Source organism: Hyla sarda, chromosome 4 (genome assembly GCF_029499605.1).
Source record: "Hyla sarda isolate aHylSar1 chromosome 4, aHylSar1.hap1, whole genome shotgun sequence".
NCBI lineage: Eukaryota > Metazoa > Chordata > Amphibia > Anura > Hylidae > Hyla > Hyla sarda.
The window spans coordinates 30,475,080-30,488,099 of record NC_079192.1 but is presented as its reverse complement, the minus strand read 5'-3'; the positions used below and the strand labels follow the sequence as shown (position 1 = coordinate 30,488,099).

Genomic DNA, 13,020 nt, shown 5'->3' with positions numbered 1-13,020 from the left:
TTGCTTTGATTGCAGGAAAATGCCCACACCCCATCTCCTAATGGTGCCACACACCAGGACTGCCGTCTCAGATGCAAGAGATGAAGGATGTATGTGTGGCAGGAAACACAGTCTGGCTTACAGGTATAAAAGTCCAATAAACCCACAGACACACACACTTTGTGGAACTTCACATGGAAGGAGTCACCAGACAGCAGTCGCGGGAGCGACAGGAATGGGGGAGGACACCTGGTGGACGAGAAAACCATGCAGACAGTCTGGCTATCTGGCATAGGGACCATGGCCACACCGGGTCCCACATTCAGAACCACACACTAAAAATGGGTTACCAGCCTTAAGCTGTGAGAGCTGCAGTCATGAAGAGAGGGACCTGGTAAGTAGAGAACCCCGCGAACCAGCATGTGGTGCATTGTATATGTGCAACAAAAGAAGACCCATTCGGAACTACACCTTGTCTACCTGAACTTCCGCCATGGTGTGGGAAGTGTATGATAGTTGACCCGACATAGCAGTAAACCACGCGGACACCTGTCCGGCTGACTGGTGGAGGATTCCTTAACGCACAGGAACACGTCTTCGAAACCTCTCACAAAGTGGGGCACAGGAATGGCCAATCTGATGGGTGACCTGGTGGTGTAGGAGACCATGCAGACTAATGTCTGGCAGCAGTCACTTGTGCCTGCAGGAAGCCCCTGACAAATTCCACACACCAAACAGTGAGGTACGGGAAGCCACAGCCATGCACTTGGCAACCCAAAGATGGTAGACAGACAGCGGCGTAACTGTGCAGACAATGGTCAGGCGTAATGAGTGACCCTCCAGGTGCTGGTGATAAGGGGACAGTCAGATAAGCAATAACATTGCCCCTTTGACGCATGTGGAAAGGCGGGGAAGTCTAAAAGCCATGGATAGAATATCCCCGTCACCCTGGGAGATCGGGGGAGGCTTAGGAGCTGTAGATTGTATCCCCGTTGCCCTGTATAGGGTCCATAGGACACGCAAGATCACTCCACAGGACAACACGCACTAGCAAGTAAGGTACTGAAACTTCAGCCACAGATACATCAACCCTTGGAGAAGTGACAGGCGGCAGAGAAAACCATGCAGACCGCTTTCTGGCTACAGCGGGTCACCTCGCACTAGAAGTGGGGTACCATAATCCAGCCGCGGACACCGCAGTTGTGAGATGAGAAACTACTGTTTGGCCTAATAAGAGAAGGCGCAATCCATGTCCATGCAAGGACACTTCCATGGAGACCTCGCACTGACCGTGGGGATCTGGGGCAGTAGCCGCAGATGCGGCAGCCTTTGGAGGAGAGAATAATGTGTGCACACCAAGAACACCGGCGGACACAACAGACATGTCATGGCAACCAGCGGTAGAGGACAAACAGACCGGTCTGTAACCCTGGTATCTTCCAAGGGATCATGAAATCCCTGGCAATGACCCACCACGGCGAGTCACATACGCTCCATGACAGAGTGATAACCCTGCCTAAAGTAGGTATGCCACAGACATACCCAATGTAATGTGCCATATCAGGTCTCGTACAGGGTGATGGAGACAATTAAGGGGCCCCTGTATACAGTCCCAGAAAAAGAGCCCAGCAGGTATTAGGCTGAAAAGAACAGTGTCCCCAGAAGTCACAAGGGTGCAATGAAAAATAAGGCACAATTTAATTATAGGCCACAAGAGGGCGCCAAACCCCACAAAATGGCCTGAGTCCAGCAGCAGATTCATTTCATTTTTTTTATTTATTTTTTTTACACACACCCTAAAATGGTAGAAAGTAAGTGCGGTAGCAAGGCACCGTGCGCTGAATATGTCCACATGATCCCCGAAGGTAGAATGGCTAGGAAGCCCACAACATGTCCCTCATGCAGGGACACCAAGGAATGGTCATGCGACAGCCCTAGGAGCAGTGATGGTATGGAGCAGTGAGCTTAGAAGAGCTTGTAAGGTGCCGCACAGCTCCAAGGCTAGGGGACAAGAGCAGCTGGACCAGAAGAACTCCTGCCAGGTTGTAGGTTAGGGAGGCCGACAAAGCTGTTCAGATAACGGAGCGCCGCACCCCCCCTCCCCGCAATGGAGGAGGGGTGGAGCAAGACGCCGCTTCAGGTGCAATCATTACATCCGCGGGTAAGCACCCGCTGGCCACAGGAATGATCCACAGGGTGCGCGAACCTGGGGAGGAGGCACCGCCTGGCCTCCTGGTCAGCGCGCTCGCAGGGGGAGAAGGGCGGAGCCACGTGCCACCATAGCCCCCTGAAAAATGGAGGAGGCGGCATTGCCTGGCCTCTTGGTCACGTGCTGGATCAGGGGAAGAAGAAGGGCGGCCATATGCTGCCATAACCCTGAACTCCCGCAGTAGGTGGAAAACATAGCTGGCGGAAAGGAGGAATAGAAAGGCTGTTCAGGGGTGAGCCGGAAAAGAACGTCTGTGGAGGGAGCCGCTGCAAAAGGTTATTCATGGTATTACAACTTTGCTCAGTTCACTTAAAGGGAACTGAGCTGCAATACTACACGCAACCTGAGGACAGGTGTGGTGCTGTTTTTTTGTAGAAATCAGCAATGTTTTTCTAATCCTGGATAACCCCTTTGACAAATCACTATGGCTACCAGTAGGCCAATAGCTTTCCCAGGGTGCAAGTGCAAAAGTAATACCAATAGAGACATCTGTGAACATCTGCTCCTCAGGCTCCTCAAAGCTGGGTGATAACACCTATAGAAGTCATTAAAGGGGTACTCCGCCCCTGGTATCTTATCCCCTATCCAAAGGATAGGGGATAAGATGTCAGATCGCCGCGGTCCTGCTGCTGGGGACCCCAGAGATCGCCGCTGCAGCACCCCGCCATCATTACTGCACAGAGCGAGTTCGCTCTGTGCGCAATGACGGGCGATACAGGGGCCGGAGCAGCGTGATGTCATGGCTCCGCCCCAAATTACATCACGGCCCGTGCCCTTAATGCAAGTCTATGGCAGGGGTCGTGATGACCGCCACGCCCCCTCCCATAGACTTGTATTGACGGGGGCGGGCCGTGACGTAACGATGCTCCGGCCCCTGTATTGCCCGTCATTACGTGCAGAGCGATCTCCCTCTGCGCAGTAATGATAGCGGGGTGCTGCAGCAGCGATCCCCGGGGTCCCCAGCAGCGGGACCCCGGCGATCTGACATCTTATCCCCTATCCTTTGGATAATGGATAAGATGTCTAGGGGCGGAGTACCCCTTTAATATTCATCCAAAAGCGGATGAATCGATTTAAAAAAAAAATTTGACAAACCAAAAGGACTTCACAAAACACTACAATTGATTTAAAAAAAATGTATATTTTGCACAGTATAAATCACAGGTAAGTGGCAATTGTTCAGTATATTACAGAGAGGCACACATTCTGTCTTCATCTTACAGGAAAACACATTTTCTTCCCTGATTGTAACTCGTAGTCTCCATGTAAACAGCACCGGGTTACACAGATCACCCTTGTCCTCGGGTCTCCTTTCATCAGGCCAATGTAAGCAGCAGTATCAGAAGGATAAAGAGGATAACCACCAGGGCGGCGATAGCACACCACTGCCGGCGATCTGTGAAAGAGAAAGACATGCACCAATATTCCTGTTCACACTGGTTATAAGCCTTAAAGGAGAACTCCAGCCCCAATTAACTTATCCCCTTATCCACAGGAAGTAGCTGATTGCAGGGGTCCGACCGATCTCCAGAAAGGGCTCGGTGTGCTGCAGACGGCAAATGCTCCATTCATTTCTATGGGAGTGCCAAAAAGACCTGAGTACAGCACTCTGGCACCAGGACTCTCAGAAAAATAAATGGAGGGAGTTCAGCCTACCAGTAAATGACACGCTCACTGAGAGAGCTGGGGTCCCGTTCCAGAGATCGCAGTGTTCTGGATAAGTTAATTGTAACTGGAGTTCTCCTTTAAAGGGGTACTCCCGTGGAAAACTTTTTTTTTTTTTTTTAAATCAACTGGTGCCAGAAAGTTAAAAAAAAAATCTTAATTCTTTCAGTACTTATTAGCTGCTGAATACTACAGAGGAAATTCTTTTCTTTTTGGAACACAGCTCTCTGCTGACATCATGACCACAGTGCTCTCTGCTGACATCTCTGTCCGTTTTAGGAACTGTCCAGAGCAGCATGTGTTTGCTATGGGGATTTTCTCCTACTCTGGACATATCCTAAAATGGACAGAGATGTCAGCAGAGAGCACTGTGCTCATGATGTCAGCAAAGAGCTCAGATTCCAAAAAGAAAATAATTTCCTCTGTAGTATTCAGCAGCTAATAGGTACTGGAAGGATAAATATTTTTTAATAGAAGTAATTTACAAATCTGTTTAACTTTCTGGCACCAGTTGATTTAAAAAAATAAAATAAAATAAAGTTTTCCACAGAAGTACCCCTTTAACCCCTTAAGGACTCGGCCATTTATCTGACCACTTTCACTTTAAAACATTAATAACTTTGGAATGCTTTAACTTTTCATTCTGATTCAGAGATAGTTTTTTCGTGACATATTCTACTTTATGTTAGTCGTAAAATTTTGTCGATACTTGCATAATTTCTTTGTGAAAAATTCCAAAAACTGATGAAAAAATTGAAAATGTTGCATTTTTTTTTTAACTTTGAAGCTCTCTGCTTGTAAGGAAAACAGGTATTCCAAATAAATGATATATTGATTCACATATACAATATGTCTACTTTATGTTTGCATCATAAAATTGATGAGTTTTTACTTTTGGAAGACACCAGAGGGCTTCAAAGTTCAGCAGAAATTTTCCAATTTTTCAAAATCGGAATTTTTCAGGGACCAGTTCAGGTTTTAAGTGGATTTGAAGGGTCTTCATATTAAAAATACCCCACAAATGACCCCATTATAAAAAACTGCACCGCTCAAAGTGTACAAAATGACATTCAGTAAGTGTGTTAACCCTTTAGGTGTTTCATAGGAATAGCAGCAAATTGAAGGAGAAAATTCAAAGTCTTCATTTTTTACACTTGCATGTTCTTGTTTTTGAATTTTTACAAGTGGTAATAGGAGAAAAAAAAATTGTAACCCAATTTCTCTCGAGTAAGAAAATACCTCATATGTCTATGTAAAGTGTTCAGCGGGCGCAGTAGAGGGCTCAGAAGGGGAGGAGCAACAATGGGATTTTGGAGAGTGAATTTTTTTTAAATGGATTTTGGGGTGCATGTCAAATTTAGGAAGCACCTATGGTGCCAGAACAGCAGAAAACCCCACATGGCATACTATTTTGGAAACTACACCCCTCAAGGCACGTAACAAGGGGTCCAGTGAGCCTTAACACCCCAGAGGTGTTTGACGACTTTTTGTTAAAGTTGGATGCGTAAATGAAAAAAAAAATTTTTTTCACAAAAATGCAGTTTTCCCCCCCAAATTTTAAATTTTTACAAGGGGTAATAGTAAATGACCCCCAAAATTTGTAACCCCATCTCTTCTGAGTATGGAAATACCCCATGTGTGGACGTCAAGTGCTCTGCTGGCGCACTACAATGCTCAGAAGAGAAGGAGCGCCATTGAGCTTTTGAAAAGAGAATTTGTTTGGAATGGTAGTCAGGGACCATGTGCGTTTACAAAGCCCCCCATGGTGCCAGAACAGTGGACCCCCCCACATGTGACCCCATTTTGGAAACTACACCCCTCACAGAATTGAATAAGGGGTGCAGTGAGCATTTACACCCCACTGGCCAACAGTTGGCTGTGCAAATGAAAAATAAATTTTTTCATTTTCACGGACCACTGTTCCAAAAATCTGTCAGACACATGTGGGGTGTAAATGCTCACTGCACCCTTTGTTACATTACGTGAGGGGTGTAGTTTCCAAAATGGGGTCACGGGGGGGGGGGGGGGGGGGGGGGGGTCCATTGTTCTGGCACTATGGGGGCTTTGTAAACACACGTGGCTTTCAATTCCAGACAAATTTTCTCTTCAAAAGCCCAATGGTGCTCCTTCTCTTCTGAGCATTGTAGTGCGCCCGCCGAGCACTTTACATTCACATATGGGGTATGTTCTTATTCAGAAGAAAAAGGGGTTACAAATGACTATTATTTTTATTTTTTTCCTATTTTCCCTTGTGAAAATGAAAAATTTAGGGTAACGCCAGCATTTTAATAAAAAAAAATGTTTTCTTCATTTTCCCATCCAACTTTAATGAAAATTCGTCAAACACCTGTGGGGTGTTAAGGCTCACTGTACCCCTTGTTACATTCCGTGAGGGGTGTAGTTTCCAAAATGGGGTCACATATGGATATTTATTTTTTTGCTTTTATGTCAGAACCGCTGTAAAATTAGCCACCCCTGTGCAAATCACCAATTTAGGCCTCAAATGTACAGTGCGCTCTCACTCTTGAGCCTTGTTGTGCGCCCACAAAGCATTTTACGCCCACATATGGGGTATTTCTGTACTCGGGAGAAATTGCGTTACAAATTATTTTTTTTTTTGTTTTTGCTTTTACCGCTTGTAAAAATAAAAAGTATGGGGCAACACCAACATGTTAGTGTAAAAATTTTAATTCTTTTACACTAACAGGCTGGTGTAGCCCCCAACTTTTTCTTTTAATAAGGGGTAAAAAGAGAAAAAGCCCCCCAAAATTTGTAGTGTAATTTCTCCCGGAAATAACCCATATGTGGCCCTATAATGTTTCCTTGAAATACGACAGGGCTCTGAAGTGAGAGAGTGCCATGCGCATTTGAGGACTACATTAGGGATTGCATAGGGGTATTCTACGCCAGTGATTCCCAAACAGGGTGCCTCCAGCTGTTGCTAAACTCTCAGCATGCCTGGACAGTCAGTGGCTGTCCGGAAATGCTGGGACCTGTTATGCAACAGCTAGAGGCTCCGTTTTGGAAACCCTGCCGTACAATAAGTTTTTCATTTTTATTGGGGGGGGGGGACAGTGTAAGGGGGTGTATATGTAGTGTTTTACCCTTTTTTATGTGTTAGTGTAGTGTTTTTAGGGTTCATTTGCACTGGCGGGTGGGTTACCTTGTGTTTCCCGCTAGGAGTTTGCGCTGCGGCGAAAAATTTGCCGCAGCCCAAACTTCAAGCAGGAAACTTACTGTAAACCCACCAGTGTGAATGTACCCTGTACATTCACATGGGGGATGCAAACCTCCAGCTGTTGCAAAACTACAACTCCCAGCATGTACTGATCGCCGAAGGGCATGCTGGGAGATGTAGTTATGCAACAGCTGGAGGTACGCAACTACAGCTCCCAGCATGCCGAGACAGCTGTTTGCTGTCTGGGCATGCTGGGATTTGCAGTTTTGCAACATCTGGGGGGCTACAGTTTAGAGACCACTGCACAGTGATCTCCAAACTGTGGCTCTCCAGATGTTGCACAACTACAAATCCCAGCATGCCCAGACAGCAAACTGCTGTGTGGGCATGCTAGGAGTTGTAGTTTTGCAAGATCTAGAGGGCCACAATTTAGAGATCACTGCAGAGTGATCTCCAAACTGCAGCCCTCCAGCTGTTGCAAAACTACAAATCCCAGCATGCCCACACAGCAAACAGATTTCTGGGCATGCTGGGAGTTGTAGATTTGCAACATCTGGAGGGCTACAGTTTAGAGGTCTCAGACTGTAGTCCTCCAGATGTTCCTAGGTAACTCACCGGCTTCTGTAGAAACCAGGGAACCAGCTGCACGACATCGCCGCCCGCCGATCACCGTCACCCCCAGCCTCCGGATGGTTAAGTGGATCTTCTGCCGCCGGTTTCCCCGTTCTGCCCCGCCTACTGTGGGTGGGCAGAACGAGGAAACCAAAAGTTAACCCCCCCCGCCACCAATCTGCTATTGCTCGTCGCTTATGGCGACCAATAGCAGGGATAGGAGGGGTGGCACCTCTGCCACCTCACTACTATCCCTTTATGGGGATCGTGGGCGTCTTTGACAACCGCGATCCCCCTTATATTCAGGGTCACCATAGACCCGTATGACCCGGAATCGGCGCAAATCGTCAGTGTGAATTCACCGGCGATTTGCGCCGATCGCCGACATGGGGGGGGGTCTAATGACCCTCCTTGGCATTTGCACGGGGTGCCTGCTGATAGATATCAGCAGTCACCCCGGTCCGGTCCCCGCCCGGTGGGGAAAAAAATTCCCACGGGCGTATGGATACGTCCTAGGTCCTTAAGTACCAGGAAGCCAGGGCGTATCCATGCACCCATGGTCCTTAAGGGGTTAATGTGCAAATAAGTTACTACCACTGCTATTCTTACGACTCCCCCACCCCTCTACACCAGTGGTCTCCAAACTGTGGACCTCCAGATGTTGCAAAACTACAACTCCCAGCATGCCCAGGCACAGTTTGGAGACCACCGCTCTACACCATCTATAGTTATAGGTTACAGCTAAGATGGTCAATGACCCCTGGGGACCCCATTAAACACACTGCACGTCCAGTTATGTGAATAGGTCATGTGTCTGTGACAAGTATTGGCTAAGCCAGTCCTGACTGGAGGAGGTCTCAACACCTATGGGAGATACTAAAATAATTATATAGCAAAGAGTAAATGAAAGCACTCACCATGTCAATCTGCAAGAAATTCTCGTCAAGCTTTATTCTTGTAACAAAGTGCACGTAGGGGGTGAAGATGCAGGGCGGCAGGATTGTATAGGCAGGGCAAGGACAAGACGCCGGGGCGACGTTTCACACCAAATGGTGCTTCCTCAAGCCTCGGCGTCTTGTTCTTTTCTCCTGCCTATACAATCCCGCCGCCCTGCATTTTCACCCCCTACGTGCACTTTGTTACAAGAATAAAGCTTGAAGAGAATTTCTTGCAGATTGACAGACGCGGTGAGTGCTTTCATTTACTCTTTGCTGTATTTCTGTTGCCTGAACCAGTTTCCATGATTTTGCACCATATGAAGACGTCTGTATGGGGAGCGAGTTACACGCTCAACATTAGCTGCATAGGAGTTTACTGTGCTGAAGTTTTCTTTATATGTTGGACTTTTCGTACTAAAAGAATTATGTAGAGACCAATGGAAATTTATACAATGGAATTAAAGTGGGAAAACCTTATAAAAGGGTATGCTAGCACGAGCCGTATTTTGCTGCTGCGTATTTTCTTGCCCATTGACTTCAATGGGATGAAAAATATGCAGCAGCAGAATACAGCACGTGGGACCCTACCCAAAAAGTTAACCCCCCCCTCCTGACCTTCAGGAAAGGGCCCCCAAATCTCTGCGCCGTGCGAAACCTGGCATCGTAGTACACTCCATGCATTTTCTATGGAAGTAACGGAAATACACAAATACAGCTCTTAGGTATCTCCGCCTCTCCCAAACAGAATGCATGGAGATTAGGCGGCCCAGTTCTGTAAATGAGGGAGTCTCAAAAGGTCGGACTCCCCCCTATCTTGTGGATAGGAGATAAGTTATTAACCCCTTAAGGACTCAGCCCATTTTGGCCTTAAGGACTCAGACAATTTCATTTTTACGTTTTCATTTTTTCCTCCTCGCCTTCTAAAAATCATAACTCTTTTATATTTTCATCCACAGACTAGTATGAGGGCTTGTTTTTTGTGCGACCAGTTGTCCTTTGTAATGACATCACTCATTATATCATAAAATGTATGGCGCAACCAAAAAACACTATTTTTGTGGGGAAATTAAAACGAAAAACGCAATTTTGCTAATTTTGGAAGGTTTTGTTTTCACGCCGTACAATTTCTGGTAAAAATGACATGTGTTCTTTATTCTGAGGGTCAATACGATTAAAATGATACCCATTATTATATACTTTTATATTATTGTTGCGCTTAAAAAAAATCACAAACTTTTTAACCAAATTAGTACGTTTATAATCCCTTTATTTTGATGACCTATAACTTTTTTATTTTTCCGTATAAGCGGCGGTATGGGGGCTCATTTTTTGCGCCATGATCTGTACTTTTTTTTGATACCACATTTGTATATAAAAAACTTTTAATACATTTTTTATAATTTTTTTTTTAATAAAATGTATTAAAAAAGTAGGAATTTTGGACTTTTTAAATTTTTTTTCGTTCACGCCGTTCACCGTACGGGATCATTAACATTTTATTTTAATAGTTCGGACATTTACGCACGCGGCGATACCAAATATGTCTATAAAAAATGTTTTTTACGCTTTTTGGGGGTAAAATAGGAAAAAACGGACGTTTTACTTTTTTATTGGGGGAGGGGATTTTTCACTTTTTTTTTACTTTTACTTTTACATTTTTTTTACACTTGAATAGTCCCCATAGGGGACTATTCATAGCAATACCATGATTGCTAATACTGATCTGTTCTATGTATAGGACATAGAACAGATCAGTATTATCGGTCATCTCCTGCTCTGGTCTGCTCGATCACAGACCAGAGCAGGAGACGCTGGGAGCCGCACGGAGGAAGGTGAGGGGACCTCCGTGCGGCGTTATGAATGATCGGATCCACGCAGCAGCGCTGCGGGCGATCCGATCGTTCATTTTAATCGCGAACTCCCGCAGATGCCGGGATCTGTATTGATCCCGGCACCTGAGGGGTTAATGGCGGACGCCCGCGAGATCGCGGGCGTCGGCCATTGCCGGCGGGTCCCTGGCTGCGATCAGCAGCCGGGATCAGCCGCGCATGACACGGGCATCGCTCCGATGCCCGCGGTTATGCTTAGGACGTAAATGTACGTCCTGGTGCGTTAAGTACCACCTCACCAGGACGTACATTTACGTCCTGCGTCCTTAAGGGGTTAAAGGGGTATTCCGGGCAAAAACATTTTATCCCCTATCCTGTCCTTTGGAGAGGTGATAAAAATGTTTTGCCCGGAATACCCCTTTAAATGCTGGAGTAGCCCTTAAAAGGAGTTGCCTGGTGAAAAATAACTTATCCCCTATCCAAGGATAGGGGATAAGTTACAGATCGCTGTAAGTCCGAGCGCTGGAACCCCCTCACTATCTCCTGCATGGGGTCCCGGCAGTCAGCAGGAAGGATAGAGATACATACATAGAGATACATGGAGGGGCTGTGCTGGTCACGGCTTTCTGTGGGGGTCGGACACCAGCTTCTGGCAAACTGACTGGGCCCTGCACAGGAGATTGTGAGGGGTCCCAGCGCTCAGACCCCCCACAATCGATAACTTATCCCTATCCTTGGATAGGGGATACATTTTTTTTTCACTAGACTACTCTTTTAAACCCCTAAAAGAGCACCTGTCACCAGAAAAACTTATATTTTGTTAATCAATGTATTAGAAACAAACTTTCTTATGGCATGTGATTAACAAAAATGTGTATATATATATATTAATATTAATAATAATAATATTATATAATAATATAATATAATATAATAATAAAATAATAATAATAATATAATAATAATACGGTAATAATATAATAATAAATAAATAAAATATATATATATATATATATTTTTTTTTTTTTTTACTTTGAAAAACTGACCACTAGGGGTCTCCCCACCTGTCCCGGCTTGAGTCCGAACTCAGTGCAGTCGGGACACTGAAAAAGAACAGTGCAGCTCCCTGCCTGTCAATCACCCACAGGGTCTGTCAGCACCCCTACCCCCCCATGATTTCAAGCAAAATTGAACAAACATATTTGGTATCGTCGCGTGCGTAAATTGCTGCTTTTTTTAAATATTTTATTCCCAAAAAATTGATAAAAAATTTATTAAAAAAAGTTTTATATATGAAAATATGGTAGCAATAAAAAGTACAGATCACGGCACAAAAAAAATGAGCCCTCATACCACCACTTATATGGAAAAATGAAAAAGTAATAGGTCAGCAAAATAGAGGGATTTTAAACGTACTAATTTGGTTAAAAATGTTGCCATTTTTTTTTAAAGCGGTGCAATAATAGAAAAATATGTAGTCACGGGTATCATTATAATCGTATTGACCCACAGAGGAAAACTTAAATTTTTACCGTAAATTGTACAGCATGAAAATGATACCTTCCAAAATGTGCTAAATTGTGGTTTTCTTTTCAATACCCCCCACACAAAAATAGTATTTTTTTTGGTTGCCCCATACATTTTATGATAAAATGAGTGAGGTCATTACAAAGGACAACTGGTCAGCAAAAAACAATCCCTCATTTTTAGAAGGGGAGGAGGAAAAAAAAAAAAAAAAAAAAAAAAAAAAAAAAAATCGAAAAAAAAAACAAATTAAATTTGAGTCCTTAAAAGGGTAAAGGCCACATTTGCACAACCATAACATTTTTCTTTTTTTTGTTGTGTCTGGCTGAAAAAAAACGGACTAAAGCAACAATGGCATTTGATTTTATGGTGTGTAAACATGGCCTAATGTTGGTATATATGATGTATAAGGCCCCTATTGGTCTATACCGTGAATGGCAGCAATCTACTCCTAAACTCTTACCACTAGTCATGCGCGATACTTTGGCCATTCTCTTGAGGACGGTGTCCATGCGACTTTGGGTATTGTCCATCTCGTATGAAAACTCATCAAGCATTCTGGGTAAGGCAGGAGTCACATGTAAGTACAATAACTATATACCTACAGCGATACAACGTCTATATACTAGACACTCACATAGCCTGCTCTTCTAGTTCTTCTCCAATCTTCCCTGACATGTTCTTCAGGACCCGGATACTGCCCGATACTAACTCCAGGTTTGCGTCCTGCTCGTTTATGATTAGCTGAAGAGGTAACATAGACTGGTAATATACAGGTAATTCTCCATGTGGTCTGTAGGTTGTATGTTCACTTTTACGTAGCAAAATGTGTACCTAAACTTTTGGACAACTGACATGTCGTGTTTGTTGGTGGTGCATCTACTGAGACCCCTAGCCCAGTGTTTTTCCACCAGTGTGCCTCCAGCTGTTGCATAACTAAAACTCCCAGCATTCCTGGACAGCCTAAGGCTGTCCAGGTATGCTGGGAGTTTTAGTTTTGCAACAGCTGGAGGCACACTGGTTGGAAAACACTGGCCCAAATGGAAAAGCCAAAGGCTGTCCGGGCATGCTGGGAGTTGTAATTTT

At 44.9% G+C, this 13,020-nt stretch overlaps 1 protein-coding gene across 1 annotated transcript in view; it reads right to left on the bottom strand.

Moving 5' to 3' along the window:
- Nucleotides 1-3,315: 3,315 nt before the first annotated feature.
- STX10 (syntaxin 10) overlaps nt 3,316-13,020 on the bottom strand; it is a 21,999-nt gene continuing 12,294 nt past the window's right edge. Inside the window, exons 6-8 of the mRNA XM_056570313.1 lie at nt 12,572-12,678; nt 12,398-12,492; nt 3,316-3,584 (exon numbers count right to left, since the gene is read on the bottom strand). Of these exons, the coding sequence (XP_056426288.1) occupies nt 3,505-3,584; nt 12,398-12,492; nt 12,572-12,678 (282 nt within the window). The 3' untranslated portion in view covers nt 3,316-3,504. The remainder of the gene's footprint in view (nt 3,585-12,397; nt 12,493-12,571; nt 12,679-13,020) is intronic.